This window comes from Heterocephalus glaber, unplaced genomic scaffold (assembly GCF_053883595.1).
Source record: "Heterocephalus glaber isolate CG9 unplaced genomic scaffold, H.glaber_assembly_v1.0 deba00001760, whole genome shotgun sequence".
Classification (NCBI taxonomy): Eukaryota; Metazoa; Chordata; class Mammalia; order Rodentia; family Bathyergidae; genus Heterocephalus; species Heterocephalus glaber.
In genome coordinates this window covers 6,308,473-6,333,835 of record NW_028258457.1, presented here as the reverse complement: position 1 = coordinate 6,333,835, position 25,363 = coordinate 6,308,473, and the positions used below count along the sequence as shown (strand labels likewise).

Below are 25,363 nucleotides of genomic sequence, written 5' to 3'. Positions count from 1 at the left end.
AAGATTCTGATGAATATATAATCCCTCTCCGCAGCCTGTGGAGCCCCTCCCCTGCCCGCCCTGCCCTATTCCCTGCTGCCCAGCCCGGCCCACGAAGGATGTCCCCCACTTCCCTGGGGCTGGTGCTGCTTCCCTGGCTTCTTCATCCGGCCACTCAGCGTGTGGTTCTGGGTCCCTGATGGACGGCTTGGAGTCCCAGGGGCCAGGGACACTGCCGTGGCAACCTCTGGGATGACATGATCACCAGGGCCTTGGTGCATAATCAGAGAGGCCCCATTTCTGGCCCGTTGGCTTAAGCAAAATGTTTGAAGCTGATCACATATGGGGTGGCATCGTGGGGCCCCAGGACCACTGGAAGGAGGGTAACAGCCCCTCCTCCTCTCTCCTTATTTGTGGCACTGAGGATGGAACCCAGGCCCTTCACATTGAGCTCTCTGCCCAGCCTTTTTTATTTTGATACAGGGTCCTACTAGGTCTCCAAGTTGCCCAGGCTGGGCTCACACTTGTGATCCTCCTGCCTCAGCCTCCCAAGTAGCTGGGATCACAGGCGTGTGCTGCCACACCTAGCTAGACTTTTGCTGAAAAGTACCAGTTAGTGAATGTGGCCAACTTGGCCAGCTGGCTGATCCTCCTGTGCTCCGTGCCATGGATGGTGTATAACGCAGTGTGTGCGGCTGTGTGCTAATAAAACTTTATTGACAAAAGCAAGTGGAGGGCCAGCTTTGGCCCTGAGCTTATTTGGGTCTGGTTCCTGCTCCACACCAGCACAACTTTCTTGGATGATAGAAGTGCTTTCTATCTACACTTCCTAAAACAGTTGTCATGAGCCGCAGGTGCTACTGAGCATTTGAAATATGGCCAGTGTAACCCAGAAAATGAGCCTTCTATTTTTTCCCATTTTACTTCATTTAAATTTAAACAACTGCATGTGGCTCATGACTACCATTCCAGACAGTATGGTTATCTGCAAGTCTGTGAGCACTTAGTACATGGGTAGACTGAGTCCCTTGCCTAAACAAATGTAGCATCTTTTACACCCTGTCCTACGTCTTAGTGTGCACCTCGCTGAGTGCTGTGGCACATGCCTGTCATCCCAGCTTCTTGGGAGGCTGAGCCAGGAGGATGCACGTTTGAGGCCAGCTTGGGCCGTTTAATGAGCCCCTGTCTCACAATAAAATAAAAGGGACTGGGGGTGTTGCTCAGGGATACAGCACCTGGGGCTTGCCCTCCGGCTGCCCGAGGCCACCAGTCTTATTATCTGTTAGTTAGCCAGGCATCTGGGTTCCTTCGGGTCTCTCACTCCGAGGACTCCCAGCGTGTCATTGACAGTGTGCATCTATCAGAGGTTTCTGGAGGGGACGCAGGCAGCCCCAGCGGCATTAAACCTGTCACCTGAGTTTGGGAGCAAACAGCCGTTTGTCCTCCTTGGGGATGGTGCACATAGACTTGTTCCTGACTCTGTGAGAGGGGGACCTGTGTGTTTACAAGGAACTGTATCCAAGCCGGGCTCCTGGCGCATGCCTGTCATCCCAGCACTCAGGAGGCTGAGGCAGGAGAATCGCTGCTAGTGTGAGGCCAGCCTGGGCTACATAGCGAGAACCTGCCTCAAAAAGAAAGAGCTTGAGGCCACGTGCAGAAGGTGGGTATGAAACATAAATGAATCTCACGCTTAGACCAGCCTCCCTCTCCGGAGGTAGCTCCTATGTGTGCAGATATTCCAAAATCCCAAATAATCGGAAATCCAAAAACACTTCCAGTGGCAAACGTTTCAGAGAAGGGGAGATCAGCCTGCACCAGGCTTCAGGGACTGAGGGAGCCTCTGTGAGTCTTCCTGGATTATGTATGGACAGAGTAGGGATAGCTGGGTGCACTCATTAAACACCTACTGTGTGCCTGCCTCAGTGCTGGGTTCTTTCCCCATTATTCAGGGTCTCGCTATGTAGCCCAGGCTGGCCTTGAACTCATGGAGATCCTCCTGCCTCAGCCTCCCAAGTGCTGGGATGACACGTGTGCACCGCCATGCAGCCCCCTTATCCTCTCTGTACCCTGCTGCCCTGCATTGCTTACAGTTCTTCTCCTGGCAAGTCTCTGACCTCACAACCCTCCCATCTGCTGCGGCTCCACCCTTGACACCCTTCCCTGCTCCAAAACCTCCCTGCCTCAGCCTGACCCAATTCCTCTGCCCTTCTCCTTCTATAGCTCATGCCCTCCCGAGTCTTCCCCACTGGGTGGCTGCTGCACAACAGGCCTGGGAACTCCCTGAGGCCAAGCGAGGGCCACCTGGCTCACCCCGAGTCCCTGGAGCTCAGCCTGGAGCCTGGTATACACGAGGTGCTCAGTCAGTGCTGGGCTGGGGGTAAGACTGGGGTCACCACAGGGCTGACAGCTTTCATTCCTCAGGCTGCTTGCTGCCAGGGCATTGAGGACCTCGTTCCCCAATTCCCCTTCTCATCCCATCTCACGACGGCCTCTCTTTCTCTAGAACTTTGCATGTTCCGACCTCAGGGCCTTGGCACATGCTCTGCCCACAGCCCTCTCTCTCTCCCTCACTGCACCTGTGCATGCTGCCCTGGTCTGTGACTCTGTCCCCTCAAGGGAAGTGCTGAGGGGGTCGATGTGGACTAGGGGCTGCACCGAGCCCCTGGTGGGTCCTTGCTTGTTTCTTCCTCAGTTTCCTCGATCCTCCCAGATTTCAAACCCACAAAATCATCATGAGGCATCAGTCAGCTCCCCTTCAATGTACAGGTGGAGAAGCTGAGGCTAGAGAGTAGCAGAGATTTGCTCTGGGCCACATGGTTCCCTTGGGACAGAGCTGGAGGAGACCCCAGGCCTCTGGCTCTGGGGAGTGAGGACAGTTTTGTCTTTTTGGCAGTACAGGGGGTGAAACCCATGGCCTTTGCCCTGAGGCCCCCCAGCCCTTTTTAAAAAAAAATTTATTGTGAGACAGTCCCAGGAAGTCTCTGAGTTGCCCAGGCTGGGGTCAAACTTGGAATCCTCCTGCCTCAGCCTCCCGGCGTGCGGGCTGATGGCTTGGGAAGCCAAGGCAAGCCAGGAGCTTGGGGCTGCGGCACAGAGCTGCGCAGGGCCCTTTTAATTCCTGCTCATGAAAGGGAAAGGCTCCAGCCGGTGCCCGCTGACCCTAAACAGCCACACCTGCCACTCGTTATAACCAAGTCTCGGGGGCTGCCGGTGAGCAGTGTGGCCGGAATGCAGAGCGGCTACATGGTTTTATGGCGACGGTGTTTCTGTGACTGCCAGGCTCTGCTGAGCCACCAGGTCCCCGTTTGAGCCCCACCGCCCAGAGCGAGTTTCTGAGTAAATTGGTTTACGGCAAAGGCGGAGGCTGCCGAATGAAGGATAAGGTGAGGGACCCTGGGACAGGGCTGATGCAGGAGCCCATGGGAGGACGGAGTGCTGTGCTCCTTCCCCAGCCCCTTCTTCGTTTTTATTTTGAGGCAGAGTCTCAGGCTGGGCTAGAACTTTCCATTCTCCTGCCCTAGCCTCCCAGAGTGCTAGGATAACAGGCATGCGCCACTTCAGTGTGCCTGGCTGGCTGCATGGATTTTTGCAGCTTCTGCCCTTGGGCTGGGGCAGCAGCCCCCAAGGGCACTCCAATTGGGGTCCAGGCACTACCTGGATTTCTCCTTGCTGTTTGAGTTTAGTGGCCAGGGGTGGAAGGGTGACAGGGGCCAGCGCACACATGGTTCCTGGTGACTTCTGTCCTGTACATCAGCCCTGTGGACCCTGCCAGGCCTCCTTGCTATTCATCTGCCCACTCCTGCATTGGCAAAGCATTTATTGAGTGCCTACTGTGTATCAGGTCCTTGAATTTGGGATTCTCCTGCCTCAGCCTCCCTGAGATTACAGAGAGCCACCGTAGGTGATGCAGGTTGGCTAGACGAATTTCTCGAGGTGCAGGAGAATGCAGCCGGGCCTGTGGGGGCTGCAGGTGAACAGGCAGGCTGGAGCTCTGGTGCGCCTGCAGTGGGCACTATGCCAGCTGTGGGGTGGCTGCCAGGTGGATGAGGGCCCAAGGTGGAGCTGCCTGAGTGGGCGCGGCGGGCCCCCTGCCGGTCAGCACACGTCCCTGCCCCAGGTCATGAATGCCGGCTCTTGAGGAGGGGCCCCTGGAGCTGCCAGGCCAGTTTCTTTCCCAATGGAAGCCGGGTATGCATTTGGGTGGTTGACGTCAATAAAACCTGCAAGGATTTGAGCCTCAAATATGAGGAAGTGGTTGGTGAGGGTGTGTCTAGGGCAGAGTGTTGGCAGAGGGCAGGTTTTAGGGGTTTGAGAGCAGTGCTGCCAGCTGCCTCAGCCTTGGGACTTATCTGTTGGAAACACCTGGCTACAGCTAAATGAGAGGATGACCCTCATTGTGTCCTTTCTCTCGGGGACGAGTAGGAACCCGTCAGATTCTGTGGGCAGATGCTGGCAAATAGCCTCATAATGGCGACCCCCAATTCATAAAGGAAAAGAATCCAGTTGCACACATAGAAGAAAAACTGGCAGAAGCAGTTGGCCTCAGGACCTTGGTATATGCTGTTCCGGAAGAGCTGGATGACAAGCCTGTGCCCCACACCCAGCTACCGTGTTTTTTCTTTCTATGTGGTGGCAGGGATGCTGATTCTGTCCCCACCACTACCATGTCCCCAGTAGTCTGGCACATAATAGGTCCTCAGTAAATGTTTGTGGGAAGAATGAGTGGAAACAGTCACACGCTAACACTTCCTCTCCTGGAGAAGGGGAGATTGTGGGTAATTTTTATTTTCTTCTTTGTGCTGATTTTCCCTAATTTTCTCCTGCACATGTCTATTTTATAATTAGAAGAAAAGTTATTTTGAAAAAAAAATTACCCCCAGCATCCCAGCTGCAGGAGCTGATGTGATCAGGCCCTGTGTCCCTCTGCAAGGGCAGCTGCCCCAGGTGTGCGCCCAGGACACAGCGGCAGCTGGCTGGGGCTCTGGGTGGGCTTCCCGGAGGCGGCGGCAGTAACCTTCAGGGGGGGCGTCCAGGGGCTGGCACCTTTGGCACCTGCCTGAATGCCACCTGCTTCTCTGCCTCCACCTGGACCAGCCCCGTCACCTCTGCCCTGGTCCCTGCAGTGAGCACCGAGTCACCCCTCTGCCCTCCACGGCTCCCACCTCCCTGGGCCAAAGCCAGGTCCTCCCTGCATCCCACAGGGCCCTGCACGACCACCTGTCCCCTCCCTGCCTCCCCCTCTGCCCCTCGCTCCCTGTGCTCCAGCCCCCTGGGCTCCTTGCTGCTCCTGCACCCCACAGGGCTCTGTGCTACCACAGGGCCTCTGCATAGCTGTGCCCTCTGCCTGGAAGGCTCTTCCTCCCTGCGTCCACGCCTTTTCATGTTTCATCACCTCTTTCTGGTCTTTTTAAAATTGTTTTTGGTGCCGGGGATTGAATGCGGGTTCTTGCACTTGCGAGGCAGGTGGCGGCGTAACCACTGAGCTGAATCCCCGGCCCTCTTTCTGCTCTTTGCTCAGTCGCCTTCTGCCTTCCCCGTCCGCTCCACTCTCTTTTTCATGTCTCATCCCATACCCCTCTCTCACTCACTGTTCCAGAGCTTATTTCCAGCCGACCCCCGGGTTGTTTTGTCCCCCTGACCCGCCATCCCTGCCTGGTCCTGCTCACCCTGATGGTCCTGCTCACTGCTGTACCCCAACCCAGGCTGGGCAGCGGATACTCAGAGATGCTTGATTATAAAGGGCGCGGGTGCCCACTCAGCAGCCTGGCTGTGGGGGACACTTTGGGGGACTGTCCTGCGTGCGAGTGTCCTAATCTCTGTGGCCCTGTTTACTGAGACCCTTCCAGGTGCCACAGCACACAGGGCACTCTGAGCTGGGACCCGGACCCTGGGGATGCCGTGCCACCCTGCCACCCAGCCGAACCCCTGCCCACCCCGTGGCCGTGTGCCCAGCCCTGTGGTCAGGAGGCCGTCTCCATGGAGACGCGGGCACAGGGCCAGGGAAGGCAGGGCCGTTGGGAGGGGGTGGCCAATCTCTGCCGTGGCCAGGTCCCCGGTACCCCACCTCCCCGAGTTACAGCCCTGGGGTCCTGGCGATGCGACCTATTGAATGCCCGTCATATGGGGAAACGGAAGCCGAGAGCCTCGAGTTCCAGGGTGCATGGGGATACCCTACCGCGCACCCATGGCTGCTCCAAGGTGGGGGGATTTTGCATCTGTTTTGCCAAGGAGGAAACGGAGAGACAGGCAGAGAAAGGGACTGTTTGGGACCCACCCAGCAAGGAGCCCATTGGGTGCTGGGGACAGGAAGGGGTCGTTGCGCTGGTGGCCTCCGGTGGCTTCGGGGTCTGGGCTGGGCCCCTGCGCGCACCGTGATCCTGATGCCTGCGCTTCCAGGCCCCTGTACTGTACTGAGCTCCATCCACAACCCTGTTTTACTTAGTTGCCCAGGCTGGGCTCCAACTTGGAATCCTCCTGTCTCAGCCTCCCAAAGTGGAGGGATGACCAGCGTGCACCATAGCGGCGGGGCCTGGAGAAGTAGTTTCTACTGTCGCCTGTTTGGGATGTGCTGGAACTTCCGTGCGTGCGCTGGTGGGGATGGGGCCGAGGGAGATCGGCCCCTAGACGCCCTGTCCTCTCCTCCGAGTTTTCAAACCCGTAGCTGGCGGCGGCGCTTGGCCATTGGCTGCCGGGCAGGGCCCGGATCGGGTGTCGCGCGCCTGGCACGGCCGCCCATCTGGTTCCAATCTGGCCCGCGCTCCGCCCCCTCTCGGGGCTGCCCGGAGGGAGGGGTCCCCGCCACCCCCCAGGGGGAGGGGGCCTCCTGCTCGCGCCCCGCCCCCAGCCCTGGGGACAGAGTGGCAGGACTGCTATCCAGTCCAGACTGGGACATGGGGGCCCCCTCCGCGGCCCTCCTGCTAACCTCCGCATTTGGGGTGTTTGGGGACCCTCTGCTACAGGGGCTGGCACCCAGCCCCCCCATCGTCAACACCCGTTGCCATAGTCACTGTCAGCCGGGGAAAGGCGCCGCGGCCCAGGCCCAGACAGGGAGGTCGTGCACGCCCCCTGCGCGGCGCAGACCGCTCCCGGGGTCTCCCGCCCCACTTCCGGCCTGGGCCCCGCCCCGAGAGCCTCCCGGCCCCGCCCCCCGCCCCCCCCCCCAGCTGGCTGGGCCGCGGCCTCCGAGTCCTCGGCGTGCACGGAGCGGGACGGGGACGCGGACGCGGACGGCGCGGCCCATTTTCACCGCCCGTGGGGTGAGTGCGCCCGGCGCCCCACGACCCTCCTGCAGCCGGGGTTCCGCGCCACCTTTGTCCCCTCCTCGCCCGTCCCCTCTTCCCGGCTCCTGAAATGGGGGGGTCCCTGCGTCCTGCGCCCAGCTCGCGCCTGGGCAGGCCCTGGGGACGGCGAGGTCCCCTCCCCCGCCCGCGCGCGCACTTTTGGGAAGAAAACTCCGGACCGTTATGCTCCACGGCCCCTCCCCCAGCCGGGGGCGGAGCCGGCGGGGGGCCCGGGGGCGCAGGTGGGGGCGGGGGGAGCCCCACTCCCAGCCCCCACCCCGGTATCCCAGAAAGTTTTCCTGCTTCTGTTCCTCTCTGCGCCCTGGACTCTGCGCGGGCGCTCATGAGCCGAGGGAGTCTGCGCCTGGGAATGGGGTCGGGTCCCTCCTGCTGGGAAGGCTGGAGCCAGCTGCCCTCAGCTCTGCACCCCAGATCCCTCCTGGGGCTCCTCCATCCCTCCTAGGACCCCCTGGAGGGACAGGCACAGCTTGGACCTTGCACCCCGGGACCTGGGGGGCTGCTTGGGGCTGTGTGTTTCCGGCCCTTACGTGGGGTCTTTGAGGCTGGGCGGGCAGGACCCCCCACACCCTTGGGCCTTAGCAGGCCTGTGTGGGCCTCAGCTGCTCACAGTGGTTCTGCTCTGAGGTTTCGGTTTTCCCTTACAGGAGGGCTGGTGTGGGTCAGGTGTTCTGTGGGGCTGGGTGTGCAGTAGGCCCCGCTTTGTCACGTTGGGGTCTGCAGGCTGGAGCATGACTATGGAGTGAAGCTGTGATGGCAGGTGCGCAGGGTGCTGAGGGCTCTGAGAGGCTCCACATCTGACTGGGGACACCATAGGGGCTTTCTGGGGTCGGCTCAGTGGACCCCTCGTGGGGATGGAGGAGGGCATGTGGGGGTGGGCAGACAGGGCTTCTGGGGTGGCTGAGGTGTGCATGACAGGGTCACCAGCTCTGGAAGGGCAAATGGGAGCCTGGGCTTTGAGAGACCCTAACGGGAGCCGCGTAGGGTTGTGGAGCTGCGGAAGTGTAGGGTCGGGGTGGGGAAGGGCCTGGGGCTCCAAGGAGTCCCGAGAGGGAAAGGCCAAGCTGGGCAAGGGTCTGGAGCTCGGAGTGAAGGAGGCTCTCACAGGCTTCGCTGGAGAAGGGGTCCTGACGTGGGCTCTGGCTGCTTGGTTGGGGCCTTGAAAGGCGAGCCCAGAAGCTGGGATCCCTGGCTGGTGTGAGCAGAGCTGGGTTCGGCTGCATCCTGAGGACCCTCATTCTGACCCGGAGCTGGCACCTGGATGGGGCGGGAGGGTCAGCAACACTGGGCAGGGGGCTTGGGCCACCTCCTGCGTGTGCGTGGCGACCCCTCCCTCTCCGTGCCTGTGTCCTCGTGTGTCACCCAGGAGCAGCCTTGGGGTCCCCAGCAGACGTGGCCAATCTCTCCCTCCGGGTCTGGGTCGCTTTCTTCCCTACCCATCCACTCCTGGCCCTGGGGCCTTTGGGGACCCTTGGGGACAATGCCCTGAGCCTTCATATTCTCTGGTATAGACTGACAGTGTGGCCTGGCCTGAGCACATCTCCTGGGGGAGCAGGAGCTGGGGACAGGCTTGGCCAGGGCCACCTGACACGAGCAGGTCCTGCGTGGCACCCGGGTGAGGACTCAGGCCCCAGGGTCCTGAGAAGCTGGCAGCCCCCAGAGGGGCTCGAAGCCCAGATGCAGCATTCCAGGTGGGCGAGTCTCCAGCCACAGGGGTCCCTGGGAGCCGGGCTTGGGCACAGGGACAGAGCCCTCCTCGTGTGGGGACATGGGGCCTGCAGCCGCCTGGCCTGGGTCACAATTGTCCCTTTGTGCCAGCTGGGCTACGTGGGTGCACACAGCCTGCTCCGGGCCATGTGACCCACGCCCTGGTGCCCCAGGGGGATGGGGGCGGCCATTTGTCATCCTCCAGTCATGCCATGTGACACACCAGGTTGCACAGCTAGGGGTCTTGGGCTGCCCCTGTGCCTTCATGAGTCTCAGCTTCCCCTCTGTGAAGGGCAGACGGCCCCTGGGAGCAAAGAGTGGGCAGCCCAGCATCCGGCACAGAGGACAGTCTTGGCTGATGCCCATCTGGGGCACAAGGACCTCCGGGAACCCAGATCCCAGTGGTCTCTTCTCTTCTTCATCCGGCACCGTGGCCCCACTGGGCACCTGCCCATTATTTCCTACAGCCCCATGGGCTTTCCTACCCTGCCCTTCTGGATGGCCATACCTGCCTCAGTTTCCCACCTCAGCAGTGGCATTGCTGGTGGCGCAGCACAAGAAGAGGCTTGCCTTGGCACCAAGATTCCCTGGCAGCGCGTCCCTCCAGGCCCAGGGCTGTGTGTTCCTGGGTCCCTGCTGCCCATGGATTCTGTCCACACCCTGCTCTCTCCCAAGACCCCAGGTGCTGCAGCTTGTCCCTCCTTGTGAGGAGAACTCCTTGAGCCCAATTTATCCTTCAGTTCTCAGCCAATTAATAATTATGTTAAGTCCAGGCACATGTGCAAAGGCCCTGGTGTAGCACTGAGCCCTGTGTGGTGCAGGAGCAGCAAGGGAGCTGTTGGCTGGAGCAAAGGGAGGGAGTAGGGGAGGCGGAGAGGGGATGGGCGGCTGTGCAGGGGCCTGTGGGCTACAGGGCGGACCTGGGCTTTGGCCCAGGGACGTGGGAGTCATGGTGTGCTTTGCCCTCTGGCTGCTGTGCAGAGGGCAGCCTGGGAAGCAGGGCACCGTGGTGAAGGGGACCAGGCTGGTCCAGGGAGAGGCTGAAGAAGAGCCTGGGCGTGGGAAGGCACAGGATGGATCCTGAGGATGGCTTCCCTGGGTCTCCTAGGAAGGGAGGCTCCTGCGCCCCCCGCCCCCTCCTCGGGGACCTGGACCTTGTGCATGCTGGGGCAGGGTGGGGCCCGGCCCTGTCCTTGGGGACACGGAGGGGCCGTGGGCCGGCGAGCCTGGGGCTGGGACAGCCGGGGACTAATTGCTGCCCGCTCTGGAGGCTGCTGTCTCTGCTCCCATGGGTGCGATGCTGCCTCAGTTTCCCCGGATGTGCTCTGTCTGAGGGTTGCCCAGCTGGCCCAAGTGGCCTGGGCCCGACCCCTCCTGCCCACAGAGACCGCAGCCACGCAGATGGCCCGTGGGGTGGGACTGGCCACCGCCCGGCCCATGGGGTGGGACTGGCCACCGCCCGCCTTCCGCTGTGGGTCTCCTTGCTCTTAAAGGGCCCAGACTCCAGCTGGGCTCCGGGTCCTCACCCTGGGGCTGCGCCAAGCGTGCGTCTGTGGCCGGACTGCAGACCCTGTGTGAGTCCGCGTGTGGCCTGCGAGGCCTGGCCCGGCCCTGCCCGTGGTCCTCCTGTGCGGCCCCTGCACGGGACCCGTCTGACCAGCCCTGTGCCTGAGGTCCGACCTCGTCCTCTCTGTGCCCTGGACCCTGACCTGGCGCTGGCGGCTTCCCCTGGGGCCACCCCCAGGCTGGGCGCGGTGACCGCAGGGTATTTTGGGAGCCACAATCACAGGGCCGTCTGTCATTACAGGGCAATGTCCCTGGCCCAGCTTGGGCCCGCCCGGGGCTCGGCCGCCTCCAACACAGCTGGGCCCTGGCTTTCTGGCAGAGGTGAATGGAGGGCCTGGGAGGGGGTGACCAGGACCTTCTGCCCCGCAGAGTTCAGAATCTCATGGGAAAAACAGCCGGCGAGTTGAGCGCGCCTTTAACTCCTGAGCTGGGGTCTGGGCCTCAGAGAAGAATGTAGGGTGAGAGGGCTGTGTGCAGGCATGACTTGTGGGTGCAGAGGGAGCTCCTGAGGGGACAGCCGGGCCAGACCCTCCTGCGTCCTGCAGCAGGGCCAGGGTCAGGGAGGGTGAGCTCTGCTGCCTCGGAGGTGTCAGAGTGGGCAGGGTGCGGGGTTCGGGATGCTCAGTCCATCCCGGCCGGCCACGGCCCAGCCTGAGGTCGGGGCTCAGAACTGAGGCCCAGCTGGGAGTCAGGGGGTTGCCAGCCTCAGACCCCACAGCCCAGCGGGTGTGAGGCAGGAGCTGGCTTCTCGGGGCTGGGGAGGCCCAGGCGCTCTGCCCCCAGGGCTTTCTGGGGCCCTGGGTGTTTTCCCTCCCTCCCCCCTCTCCTACTGAGGATTGAGCCCAGGGCCTTGGGCACTGAGCTTCATCTGCAGCCCTTTTTTATTTCTGTATTTTGAGGCAGGGTCTTGGCAATTCGGTAAGTTGCCCAGGCTGGGCTCCAACTTGGGATCCTCCTGCCTCGGCCTCCCAGAGTGCAGGGATCGCAGGCGCGCGCCCGGCTCTCGAGCCTGAGCCTCTCTTCCCCCGACCTGACCCTCCCCAGCCCTCTCCCCGCCCCTCGGTTCCCACCTAGCAGTTCAGGAGCCTGCAGTCCCATGGCTCTCTGGGGCCGCCGCCTCCCCCACACATCCCCGTTCCCCCTCTCACGGACCCCGTTGTCTCCACAGGCGCTTCCCCTGCTGACGCCCGGCTTGAGGCCTCTCTGCAAGGGCCGGGGGGCCAGGCCCCTCTAGGGCGGAGGTCGGAGGTTGCTGCCAAACATGGCACCCGCCTGGGGTCCCAGTGTGTCTGTGGTGGGTCCCGTGGGCCTCGTCCTGGTCCTGCTGGTTGGAGGCTGTGCTGCAGAAGGTAAGAGGTGGACGCGGGCATGTGGTCTGCATGTTTAATTTTGTGTGCGGGTGAGCATACCCACCTCCTCCCTGATGAGGGAAACAGGTTCAGAGGAAGCAGGGACACTCGATGTGACCCTTGAGTGAGCCACAGAGTTCACCTTCCCTTGAAAAGGGCAAAAACACACAGGCCCACAAACCCGAGCAGAGCCTTGAAGGCTTCTTAGGAGAGAGGGTACTCTGGCTGGGGTTTTGTGGGTCTGTAGGAGTTCACTGATGATAGTGACTTTCTTGGAGGTGATGCATGGAAAAGGCTGGCTGTAAAAGAGGTCGGTGTGGTTTAGAGATGAACAAGGCTACATTTTTGGCTGTGATGTGAAGGATGATGATCAGTTTCAGGCCAGGAAGTGGTGGTGGTGGTGAGATTTGAACATGAGCCTCTGGGTGCCTGAGCCCAGGTTCCTGACCACCAGGCTGTCTCAGGGCTGTGGCCTGGCACCGCCTGGCTGTGTCTTCGGCCTCCCCCAAGGCCTTTCTTCTGGCCAGAGGCACTGAGCACATTGTGTTCTTCTTTTGTTCTTTAACAAAGACAGGCTGGTGACACAGGAGGATAGAGTGTAGTCTGTCCCTGGTGGACAAAGGGAATTGGGCTGAGGAGACTTGGGGTATATTTAAAAGGGCAGGTGGAGGAGTATCAGTGAAGACTGCACTGAAGAGAGACCCGAAGGGCAGAATCTGGAGGACAGATGTCCCAGGCGGAAGACATGGCTGTGCAAAGGCCCTGGGGCAGCGGTGCAGAAGCAGAAAGGAGCCCATGTGGCTGGAGCAGAGGGAGCGAGGATCAGAGAGGGAGGAGGGTATGGGTGGGCTGTGCAGGGCCCCGTGGGCTGCAGGGAGGACCTGGGCCAAGGGCTGAGGGCAGAGGGGGAGGACCTGACTCGGTGCTCCTGGCGCCCTCTGGTGGCTGCTGCGGGGAGAACAGGCTGAAGGTGGAGGGAGTGAAGTGACAGAAGTGACAAGTGTAACTTAGTCTTTGGTCCCACGGGGCTGTAGGCATCCGTAGGGACCTAGACTCCAACCCGAGTGTGCACCTCCCCATCCGGGGCGTGGATCTGGTTCACAGGGGCCTGGGCACCGGGACTCAGGGGCAGCTGTGGAAGATGGCCCAGGACCTTGGGCAGCAGAAGCCCACGGTGACCCCTGCTGCAGGAGCGGCTCTGTCCCTGGGTCTCCAGGAGGCCGGTGGGGCTGCCTGGCGGGGCTGGGGCCAGCCGGGAGGCCTGGGTGGGTCCCCAGCTCTGGCCCCACATTCTCTTCCGCAGAGTCCGAAATGGAGGACCGGTGGGGGCCAGGGCGGCCCCACCACCCCGAGCACAGTGCCTCGGCCGGCGGGCTGCTGGCCCTATGCTCAGCCCGCTCTGGGCCCCGCACTGCCTGGCCTCCCGGGGCCCCGGGGATTTTCTGGTTGTTTTTCTTGGTCATTTTGCCCAGTGATAGGAGGATGGGAGCCAGGCTCGGATTCCAAGAATCCCTGAGAATTCCCGCTGCTCAGGCCGGATCAGCGGGGCTGAGTCCCCGCCTTCCAGGCCAGGAGGCTTTTGCCCTTCTTCCCAGCATCCCTGAGGGGCTCCCCCCGCCACTGTGACTTCTCACCGTGCCCTTGGCTGGGGACACCTGTGGCTGGGTCTCGGCCCAGCGGTCAGGAGGAAGGGGAGGAGAGGCCCAGCAGGCTGCCTGGACAGGGGCTCGGCTTGGTTCAAAGCCCAGCCTGAGTGTGAGGGGAGGAGGGGGCCTTGGGGACCCAGAGCTGGAGCTTGGAGCTTCCTTGAGCTTCCCCGTCCTTGGGAACGGTGGGAACCTTCCGGAATCTTCGGAGAACCCGTGTGTGCTCTCACCACCCCAGCCATCTCTGGCCCTTCCTGGAAGCCCAGAGACCCAGTGTTGCTCCACTCGGAGGGCTCAACTCCGCCCCTCCCAGGCCTCAAACTTTCACTTACTTAAAAAAAAAAAACACTTTCCCTTTTTTTTTTTTCTTTTAATCAGATCACTTTTTGGTGTTTTGTTTCTCTTTTTTTGAGACAGGGCCTCGCTGTGTAGCCCAGGCTGGCCTCAGATGTACAGCAGTCCTCCTGCCTCAGCCTCTTGAGTGCTGGGATGGATCGCAGACATTCGCAACCACATCGGGCTCAGCTTACTTTTTTTTTTTGGTGCGGGGATGGAACTTGAGTCCTTGTGCTTTCGAGGCAGCAGCGGAACCACTGAGCTCAATCCCCGGCCCTCAGCTCACTGTTTAAGACACTTTGTGTGTGTGTAACTTTTATCTTTAAATAGTATATCTTTAAATTGTTCCAAATCTGGAAAAAATACCAAGACTGGGCATGGTGCTGGGCGCCTGTCATCCCAGCACTCTGGGAGGCTGAGGCAGGTGGATCCCAAGTTCAAGCCTCACCTGGGCAACTTAGTGGCTTAGTGAATCCTGTCTCAGAATAAAGAATAAAAAGGCCGGGCATGGAGCTCAGTGTGAAGGCCTGGGGTTCCATCTTCAAGACTGCAAACAAACACCCGCAGCCTCCTCCCTTTTGCATTTTCCTTCATCGTACAGCAGTACCGTTTGCAATGCTTCTTGCTCCTGTTGTTTTTTCCAGTGTAACAGAAAAACCTCGTTCCTTCCTTAGAAATTCTCTCTTAAAGCATCCCTCACGCTTTCACATCTGTGATGCACCTGCTACCTCGCTCCCCTTCCGCTGGACGCCTGGTCTGCATCCCAGGTGTAGCTAAAAGCCCAGGAGTGACTTCTGGCTGGCGAGCTATAGCAAGTGCTGCCGTGAGTCCCTCGGGGTGACTCAGGGGTTACTAGGAAAGTAGCCAATAAAAAGGAAACAGCGTTACCGACTTCTCCACAGAGACCTTCTGGTCGGAGACCATAGCCCTGGCATCGCCCACTGGCAGCTTTCCTGAGGAGACTTCGTACCTCAGCTCACTGTGGGGCGAGGGATGTGGGCACGGGAGCCGGCTGCTATGGCACCTGCCTGGAAACCCAGCACTCCGGGGGGAGGCTGAGGCAGGAGGGTCACAAGTGGAGCCCAGCCTGGGCAACTTGGCAGGACTCTGCCTCAAGAAAAAGGGCTGGAGGTGCTGGCTTCAACACCCCCACCCCACCCTGTACTGCAGAGGAAAAGAATGCAGTCAGCCTGGTTTGGATGAAGTTGTGTAGCACCTCCAACCCTGGCTGGCTGTGTCCAGCCAAAGCAAGCACCCTGCCGGATCTCTGCCTCAGTTTCCCCCTGCACAAAATGGGGATGTAACGGCCCCGCCCCTCAGCACTGTCCTGGAAGGGCAGGCTGTTGCCTGTCCCAGTCCGTGTACCACCCTCACCTCCCCTGGGAGCTCTGGGTTCAAAGCCAGCTCTGACCCCATACCCCGTGGTCACCCTCTGCCTGGTGCCTCAATCTGCTCCCCATCCCTCCTGAGGCCTGGACCAAGCTGTCTCCTTCCAGGTCTTACCAGGGCCTCTCAGGGGCCGGAATTTGGGACCCTAGGGTCTGTGGGTCCTGTCCTCCGTCCCGAGGGCCCCCAGGTCTGAGCAGGTGTCTAGGTGAGGCCGTGTGTGTGGCCATTTGTGTGCATCATCTTGGTGGCAGTGGGAGCGGGGGACAGTTTTGTGGCCCCGGGGTTCCCAGCCATGAGCTGCCAGGACCCACAGGTGACTCCTCTCTTCCTGGCGAATCCCAGAGCCCCCCAGGTTCATCAGAGAACCCAAGGACCAGATCGGCGTGTCGGGTGGCGTGGCCTCCTTCGTGTGCCAGGCCACGGGTGACCCCAGGCCCCGGGTGACCTGGAATAAGAAAGGCAAGAAGGTGAACTCTCAGCGCTTCGAGGTGAGTCACAGCCCGACGTGCCACATACCCTCACCTGCACCGTGCCTGCCCTCGCTGAGCCTCACTCTGTCACATGTCACACGGTGTGCCCAGAATTCACGTGTGAGCACAGACATGCACATTTCCACACCCCGTGCCCCTTTGCACACCTTGGCACACCTGTCACACATGCTCGCACACACACTCCTGTACGGGATGCCTTCATCACGTAGGTCCATGCCTGGTCTCTGCCGTTTGCACAGGGTTTGCACTTTCCCGTCACTGGGACACAACACCCGCCAGCCACACTTAGAGGGCGGAGGCTTGACGTGGGTCACGGTGCCCAGTGGGTGCAGTCCACGGTCACCTGGCTCCGGGGCAGGAACACCATGGTGGAAGGGCCTGGCGGAGGAAGGCTGCTCACCTTACAGTGGTTGGGAGACAGCAGCTAGGGACAAGAACACAGCCTCAAGGGACCCTTGAGTTATGACCAGCCTGACATACGAACAACTTGGGTTACGATCAGAATTTTAGTTTTGTCTTACGACCAAAAGCTTGAGTTACACCCTGAATGCCAGCTGCTTGTACTTCCAGATGGTCTCAGATACAGATTGAACCCTTAAAGAGTTCTGGAAGGAACATGACAACATCCTTTCCTGGGTGGGGTTGAGAAATCCTGGGCCAGTGTCTCTCTAAGGACACTGAGATCTGCCTGGACACAGGAGAGGGACTCTGAAGGCAGTCAGCCAACTTGAGTTACAACCAGTCCTTGTGAATGAGTTGAGTTTGTAAGTCAAGGGTCCACTCTTCCAGGCCAGGCACGATGGCGCTCGCCTGTCATCCCAGCACTCTGGGAGGCTGAGCTAGGACCTTGGGCAACTTTAGTGGCTTAGTGAGACCCTGTCTCAAAATAAAAAATAAAAAATAAAGGGGCTGAGGGCGTAGCTCAGCGCAGAGGTCCCGGATTTGATCTCTAGTATCCAAAAAAGACACCCCTTCCTTCAGGTCACAGCCCAGCCCCCGTCTCTGGCCTCCCCACAGCACGTTCAGCCTTGAACTCATGCAGGAACACGCTGGTGAGCACAGCACCCTGATCGAGCGCGGGAGGCTTGGGGGCGTTGAGGCCCAAACACAGAGTCACACACACCTGCCAAGAACACCCTCGCGCCATGCCCGGCCGCTCCTCCCCCGGGCCTCGGCTGGGGCTGCCAGCCACCCGGGGCCCTGCCATGCTCCAGCCCCACCCTGTCCTCTTCGTCCACACAGACGATCGAGTTTGACGAGAGCTCTGGGGCCGTGCTGAGGATCCAGCCCCTGCGGACGCCCCGGGACGAGAACGTGTACGAGTGCGTGGCACAGAACTCGGCGGGGGAGATCACGGTCCACGCCAAGCTCACAGTCCTCCGAGGTACCGGGCTCCGCAGGCCGGGGTGGGACGGGGCGGGGAGAGGAGATTCAGGCCCTGGGCTTTGCAGACAACTGCCCCGGAGTCCATGAGAGTGGCCCAAGCCCTCCTGCCTCGGGTCTTTCTGGAGGGCTTCCATTCACCAGCTGCAGCCTGTCACATTGTCGGGGCCTAGAGCGTACTGCAGACTCACTGAGCTTTTCAAAAAAGCTGGTGTGGTGGCCCACACCTGACACCCCAGCCCTTGGGAGGCTGAGGCAGAAGGATCTCATGTTTCAGGCCAACCTGGCCTGCATAGTAAAACCTTGTATCAGCCGAAAAGTAAGAGAGGTATTGAGAGACAGTCACTCATTCGTTATTGCAGGTAAGCTTTTCTGATTACAAGAGGCTAATCAAATTAGCTAATGTGAAGATGGGCGGTTCGTGGAGTTAAAATGCCCATGGGGTAACTAGCTTCAGGTTCAGCTCGATCCAGATGCACACTCGGTGTTGCCAGCACTTTTCTTCCTGTGTGCTCTTTCCCTTTCCTCCATAGTAGCTTTCTCTTTGACTGTGGCTTGGGCGGAACCACCGATCCGGGACAGCCTGGCTGCCCCACGCTGCAGGCAGCCAGGCCCACACAGGGTCCTTTCTCAGGCCCACATGGCTTGTGGGCTGAGGGTGCCAGACCTGAGCTCAAGTCCTTAGGCAGCCGCTCTGTGGCTGTGTGGCTTGGGCCATCACCCGGCCTCTGCGCTGCTCTGCCCTGGGGCTCAGGTAGGGAGACAGGTTATCACCGTGACGTGACTTGACGGGGCTGCAGACCAGATGAGCAAAGGCAGTGCTGCCCTCGGGTGACTGGTTAGTTCTCAGCTGTTCCCGTGGTTGTACTTAATGTTTTCATTGCATTTATTTATTTGCAGTCCTGGGGGTGCAACACAGGGCCTTTGTACTGAGCTTCATCCATAGCCCTTTTTGATTTTAAGACAACGTCTCGCTAAGCTGCCCAGGCTGGGTGCAAACTTGTGACCCTCCTGCCTCAGATTCTCAGAGCCCTAGGATGGTAGATGTGCACTGCCACACCAGCTTCTTACCCTGCAGTGTGGGTTTGCACTGGCCCCTGGCCTGCAGAGAAGGATGCAGCCAGGGCCATTGCTACCCTGCCAGCCTGGCCCTGGCCTGCACCTGCCTCCTCGGTCAGCCTGCCCGGTCCCCGAGAATCTGGGGAGCCGCCTGGTGCACCTGTCCTCCCAACCGCAGCCCGGGGACCTCCCTGGCTCCCCCTCCACTGCCATCTCATTGTGGACACCACGCACGCCTCCTGCGCTGTTGTTTTAATTAAACTCCGAGGAATCAGGCATAATGTGGTGCGCGAGGAACATTTTTGTTTAATTAGGAGCTCTAGGGAGCGGCAGGCGGCCGCGGCCTCCCCTCCTGCAGCTGCCCACACAGCTCACGGGGAGCAGCCCGGGGTGGTGCGCACGCGGGCAGAGCGCATGCATGCACACATGTGGGTGTGTTGCACATGCACACACCCCCAGCACACACGTGTGCACATGCTGGACGCCCCAAACCCGATCGAAGCCCCCTTTATCACTTGAATCTTGGGTGACATCACTGGCAGCCAATCAGCGCTCCTTGTGAGGTTGTCCCTGCTTCCTGCCCAGAAAGGACAGCCCAGCTGCCCCGTCCCCCCAAAGGGTCCAGGCCCTGTGTGAAGCGTCAGAGCTGCCCAGCCTGCTCCTCGTGGGGCTCCCCCCAGCCTGGGTTCAGATCCCAGCTTTGGTGTGGGGCTGCCGGCCTTGGCTTCCCCTGTGGCACCAGCCTGTCTCTGAGGCCTTGGCCTCTCAGGTCCCTTGCTCAGCTCCCTCCCACGATGGTGGCTTCTGCCCCCATCCCCAGCCACCCCTCCACTGTCCCCCCAACGTCTCTTCCGGCGTTGGCAAGCAGATCTGAGTCTGTCATTTCCTTTGCACATAATAGCAAAATGGTCTCTATGTGGAGGCGGCAAACGTTCTCCGTAGCGCACCAGAGTAAATATTTCCGGCCCTGCAGGCCAGTCGGTCTCTGTCACAACACTTCCACTTAACCGCGACAGGAGGGAGCCAGCAGCAAATGACAGAATGAGTGAGCGTGGCAGCACGCCAGTAGAACTTTATTAACAAAACAGGAAGAGCATGTCAATAAGACTTGATTCACAAAAACAGGCAGAGGGCCAGATGTCGCCCCTCCCCGAGGGGGCGTAGTTTGAGACCCTTGATCCACACCGTCTTTCATTTTGAACTTGATTGCTCAGCAGTATGGGTCTTGCTAAGCCACTCAGTCGTCCAGGCTGGGCTCAAATTTGTGACCCTCCTGCCTCAGCCTCCCTAGTTGCTGGGATGACAGGTGTGCACAACCTCACCCAGCTTGATCTCTTTTCATAATGACCCAGGTCCTACCTACTGGATTAGGGACCTCCCCAATGTTCTCACATTCTGCGGTCATAAGTGTTAAGATTCAATGTGAATGTTCTGGTTTTTTGAGATGGAGTCTGTGTAGTCCAGGCTGGCCTCCAACTCGAGATGATCCTCCTGCCTCAGCCTCCTGAGTGCTGGGATGACAGGCGTGCACCACCACGCCCAGGCTACATTTGTATAAGTAGAAGAGGGGAGCAGGGATCCAGGGCAAGAGGACAGCAGGAACAGGTGGCCTGGGAGGACCCAGATGACTTTGAACAGGGAGGTCACTCTAGGAAAATGAGAAAGGAGGGTGGCACGGACTGTGGAAGGGGATGTGGCAGCTCTCCTGGCTGCACTCAGCTCCCCCGGGCTTGTGGCCTTGGTGCTTGGGCATCTGGGCTGGGGCATCTTGGGTATTGTAGGTGCTGAGCACCCTGCCTGGCTTCACCCCTCAATGCCTCGATGTCCAGTTGGCCCCTCGGTGATCGGGCCCTGCCCTGTGCCCCCTTTGTCTCCACCCTCAGAGGACCAGCTGCCCCCCGGTTTCCCCAACATCGACATGGGCCCCCAGTTGAAGGTGGTGGAGCGAACGCGCACGGCCACCATGCTGTGTGCGGCCAGCGGCAACCCTGACCCTGAGATCACGTGGTTCAAAGACTTCCTGCCTGTGGACCCCAATGCCAGCAATGGCCGCATCAAGCAGCTGCGATCTGGTGAGCACCAGCAGCCGGCGCCCCTTGGGAGCCACGGAGGGCGGTGGGGGGGAAGGAGGGAAACATCTCTACAGCCCACCCTGGAGGGTTGACAGGGGACAGATAGGCAGAGGTGGTGTGCAGATGTGGAGGGCTTTGGCCAGGGAGAGAATGCCCACGCAGCCGTGCTGTGGGGACTTAACAGGACCCAGGCACGAGGGGGACGAGGAATCGTGGGTGATGGAGGCAGGACAGGAGTTCTTGGCAACTGATGAATGGACACATAAAGGACCAGGATGGGGAGCTATAGAGAGTCCCAGGGGGAGAGTGCCTCCAGTGCTAAAGCTGCAAGAATGTAAAGGGGCATGACCAAGGCCAGCAGAGGTGGTGGAACCGCCCGTCCTGCTTGTCCCGGCCGTGGCTGGGCTGGGGTGGCCTCAGGATGGACACAGGAGGCCTCGGTTGCAGTGGGAAGAGGGTTCCACAGCGGTGCCTCGGTGCAGCACCCACGTGCCCCATCGGCAAGCCTGTCTGTCCAGGTGCCGCTTGTGTGCGTTGTGTGGCGTGTCCTGCGCTTTGTGCTGTGTCTGTGTGTGGGTGTTCAGGCCCCCTTCTGCCTGTGTGGACTCAGCTTGGGGCCCCGCCCCCCTCGTGCATCTTGGCTGCCCGTGCCCGCTGCTCTGTGCACACCTCTCCTCTTACACTGTTGCTTGGGGACACGTGTGGCAGCTGGGTATCCCTGTGAAGTCACCCATCCGGCCACTGCGGGTGTGCATGTATGTGCACATGTATGTCAGTGCCTCGGTTTCCCTTCTCACCAGTTCGAGCCCAAGGCCCTGCCTCCTTTAGGGTCCTGTTGGGTCCCTGCACCTCCCATGCCTGGCCCCCCCTCAGGAGCCCCCTTCCCGCCAGGCCTCCCCAGTTCCCTCAGGGCCCCTCCACCCCCCAGCGGAGCCCTAGGCCGATGCAGGCGGGTCGTGAGCCCAGAGCCTCCTGGCCTGTCCTCTGGGCCGCCTGCCCTCGCAGGCCCAGACCAGGAGCCATGGCACCCCTCGCCATCCTGCTGTGACCAGCCAGCCTGATGCCAACTCCCTGTCCCCGTGTCAGTGCCCTCTCGGCCTCCACTTCCTGTAAAATGTGCCATGTGCTGGCACATTTGAGCAGTGCCCACCCCTGACGTGGTGCCTGCAGGACCCCAGTGCTGATGAACTGTGCTCCTTCCTCCTGTCGCCCTGGCTCCCTCCCTGGCCCCACACGCAGCATCTGCGTGAGCTCCATTAACGTCACTGTTCTCTTTTCTTGTCCCTCTGTGTAACGGTCAGAAACCTTTGGTAAGTCCGATTTCTTCACTGTGTCACAACTAACGCCCCGGCTCCCCTGTATCCCGCCCCCCCCCCCATCCCTTCGCCCAGAACTAACAGCCACCGTGACGGTAACTGTGACTCCGCGTGGCATGTCTACTAACGCCCCCCACTGCCCACCGCCCACCCAGACCTGCCCAGCCAGGCCCCAGTGGGTGCAGAGCGACCAGCCCAGAAGGAAAAGAGGAAAGCGGCCGTCCCACAAGGGTCCCGTCAGCTTGGCCCGGGACGGAGGGTTCCCAGCTCACCCGCTTTGGGCTGGCGGAATTTCACAGCGTACACAGTTCTCTCCTGCCTTATTTTGGGATTTAGTACTGCTGGAAAAGGATTTCATTAGCAAAGTTTGGGAGCTGGAGCCGGTAATTTTCCAGCTGGGGTGTTTCTGGGTATTTCTCGCCTTTTCCCAGCATCTAGCTCTCTGCTCTGAAATGGATTGCTGGGCTAATTCTTACTAAGTTGAGAGCGACGGGTAGGGGCCCGTGAGAGTTCCCACTCATCCTAGGGAGCAGATCTAACTTTAACCACTCAGCAATCTGCTCTTGATACCCCACAGGGTGGCCATGGACGGTGTGGCCTTCTTGGGGAGCCTAGTTCTTCAACCCTGGCTTCTCCAGGGGCCGTCACAGTCTGGCGAGTCAGTGTAGCGCGTGGGCCGGCCTATATTCTCGCTGACTCAGCACCCTCTCTCCGTGGCACGGCCATTGGCAAATTCCCATCGGCGCCCATGGGAAGCAGGCAGAGCGGCCTTGAAAGGGTTTGGTGTCTCAAAGGGGAATGTGGGGCCGCAGGACGTTCAGGCTGCAGCTGGTCCTGGCTCTCTTCCCGCCTCCTCCTCTGCCTCCTATCGTGACCTCAGAAATGCCACGGTCCCCGCCTCGGTTCCCTGTCTGTCAAGCGGCCCCAGGCCGTGTGGATGGAGCTGTGTTCTGTCCCCACGCGGCCCCAGTGCCGGCTCCCCGCCCCTCTTCCCCAGGGAGGAGCAGCTGCGGGCATCCCTGTCCTGCCTGGGGCCTCCTGGGATATGAGCGTCACCCCTTCCTCCAGGGCCCAGAGGCACCCTTTCCTCTTTTCCTCTGCAGGGTCCCCTTCCCTGTCCCCTCCTCAGCCTGTTGGTGACGCCTCCCCTCTGCTTCCTCAGGGACAGCCCTGGGGCACTAACACCTCCTGTCCCATCTCTAACAAGACCCTGAGACCCCCCGTTCCTGTCCCTCCCCTGCCTGGGTGTGAACAGCAGCAGCCTTGCCGGACCCCCCAAAATGGCAGAAACGAGGGGGTCCGTGCATCTCGGCCGGGCCCCTCCTGCCTCCTCGGAAGCCCCCAGCGCCCCAGAGGCCTGGGTGTGGATGCCCTGCCCACCTCTTGCTCACTGCCTCTCTCTGCTTCCCTTACAGAAAGCACTCCAATCCGAGGTAAGGCGCCGTCCACACGCGCTGGCCCCCCAGGTTCCACAGGGGCCGCTCCCGCGCCCCAGGCCCCGCCCCACACCCCTGCTCACCACCCTGCCAGCGCCCAGTGGTCTCTGTGTCTGTCTGTCTGTGGCACCGAGTGTGGCAGTGGGTGACTCCCCGGGGCCCCCTGGTGGAGAGCAGCACAGGGGTCCTCCGGGATCTGTGTGGTCTGGGGGTGTCCTCGAAGGCCGTACTAGAACCTGGCCCCAACCGCAGTGCAGCCTCGGAGGAGGGACTAGAATGGGCCTGGGGAACAGTCCGCATGGGGCACAGCTTTGCTGCAAAGTGCTGTGTGACGTGAAGGCCACTCCCCGCCTTCTCTGGGCTCCGTGGTGATCCCTCCACACCTGCTTCCCCAGAGCCTTGGGGCAAGCGAGATGCACTCTGTGGGGCAGAGTCCTAGCTGCTGTGCCCAGAAACCCTCCCTGTCTATGGCCCACGTCACTCCAGTGGGACAACCAGAAACAGCTGGTGAGCTGAGACGGGGTTTCGGGGCTTCTCGCGCCAGGGGCTCTGAGAGCAGCTGCAGTTCAGACGCACTCGAGGGTGTTCACACATCTTCATTCACGCGTGTCAGCAGGCATACAAACATCAGGACTTCAAGCCAGTGTGGTGGCACACGCCTGTCATCCCAGCACTTGGTGGGGGGCCGAGGCAGGAGCTCCGGTCTCCGCCAAGTTGGAGGCCAGCCTGGGCTACATAGTGAGACCCTGCCTCCAACTAAAAAAAAGAAAGAAAAAGAAAATCTAGACTTTTCACTCAATATCTGTGATTTCAAACAGAAACAAGCCCTATTTTCATGACCTCATGAGCACAAAGAGTGGGGTTGGACCTGTGAATTTAAATATGCTTGAGAATTTGGCCTCTGCTTTGTTTTATTTTGTTTTGTTTCTGAGACTGTGTCTCATTACACAGTCTGCAGTCCGGGCTGACCCGGAATTTGCAGTCTCCTGCCTCAGCCTCCCCAATGCTGAGGTCTCCAGTGCCACCACACCCTGCTTCTTTCTACCTTTATCCACTAACAGCCAACAGAGTCTTTGACCCAGGCTTTTGATTTCAAATGCACTTGGGCCTTTTCAGCCTACTCTAATTACAGAGTAAAGGAGCCCGAGTACTCCCACACCCGTGGGTGTTACAGGCTTGGGTCTGGTGCCAGGGCTTGTGCTTGTTGTGCAGTGGCCCCTACGTCCCTGTCTCTTGAGACTGACAGGTGGCAGACATCAGCCTACCTCTGCGCTGTGTGGAGAGCGTCATTTGACACGCGGTCATGCGCTCCAGCACACGTACCCCGTGGCCTGCAGGGCCACCAGTTTTGTGGTCCAGACTCACAGTGAGCCCCTTTTGGGGCAAGAGCGGAGGTTTTGCTGGGGAGCCAGGCATGTTCAGGGCAGGGCCCACGGAGCTAGGGAGCCCCATCCCAGCTGGGACCCCCCCCCCCAACTGGACACTTTGGCTTTTGGCCAGACCTTCAGCCCCTGGTCCCCCACTCAATGGCCAAGTTCTCTCCTCCTCCCTCCAGGGGCCCTGCAGATCGAGAGCAGCGAGGAGACGGATCAGGGCAAATACGAGTGCGTGGCCACCAACAGTGCCGGTGTCCGGTACTCCTCACCCGCCAACCTCTACGTTCGAGGTAGGGAACGCCGCATCCAGGTCCGAGGCAGGGACCCGGCCCGCCCCGTTCCTCCCTCCTCCGGCTCACTGCCTCCGGGCTCCCCCGTCCCCCACAGACCCGAGCAGGAAGGCCCCTCCCCAGTTCGGTGGGATCCCAGCCTTTTTCATCTCTGGCCCTCAGTTTCCTTGCCTGGAACGAGGGGGCGAGCTTGAGTCCCGCGGCTCCCGTGCCATGGGATGGGCGCCCTGTGGGCAGCTGGGGACCCGGGGAGGCAGCAATGGCGAGGTCGGAGGGAGCGGGGTGGGGTGTGGGGGGTCAGTCTTGGGCCTACAGGGCTGGGGGAGCCTGCAGGCCTCGGGCCCCATCCCGCCCACCCCCCCCACCCCCCCACCCGTCGGCTTTTGTGGTGTGCCGTGCGTTCCTGTGTCGTGTGCTGGCTTTGCTTCTCCAAACTCTGTGGCCTCGTAGCTCCTGCTTCACTGCCCCACCCTGGGTCTTAGGGGAGGGGTCTTGAAGGCTGTCCCTGCCCCTCCCGCTAGCCGAGCACCCTCTGCTGCCCCTGAGCCCGGGGCGCTTCCAGGAGGGGACACAGTCAGGCCCACAGAGGCCCGGGGCCACGGCAAACACACGCACCCAGGGGTCCCATCCAGCCAGGTGGCCCGGCACCTGGCAGTGCTTCTGGGCCTCT

General features: G+C 60.6%; 1 protein-coding gene across 31 annotated transcripts in view; it reads left to right on the top strand.

The window, feature by feature from the left end:
- Positions 1-25,363, top strand: part of Ptprs (protein tyrosine phosphatase receptor type S) — a 76,161-nt gene that overhangs the window by 15,996 nt on the left and 34,802 nt on the right. For 16 of the 31 annotated variants that reach the window (XM_021245103.2, XM_021245102.2, XM_087201273.1 and 13 more), the window contains exons 2-6: positions 11,719-11,899; positions 15,613-15,758; positions 17,004-17,145; positions 20,087-20,275; positions 24,583-24,693. In XM_021245103.2, the coding sequence (XP_021100762.2) occupies positions 11,812-11,899; positions 15,613-15,758; positions 17,004-17,145; positions 20,087-20,275; positions 24,583-24,693 (676 nt within the window). In that variant the 5' untranslated portion in view covers positions 11,719-11,811. Of the gene's footprint in view, positions 1-7,112; positions 7,236-11,718; positions 11,900-15,612; positions 15,759-17,003; positions 17,146-20,086; positions 20,276-23,006; positions 23,025-24,582; positions 24,694-25,363 lie in introns of those variants that run through there. The other 15 variants (XM_087201256.1, XM_087201258.1, XM_087201265.1 and 12 more) reach the window with 3 other exon arrangements.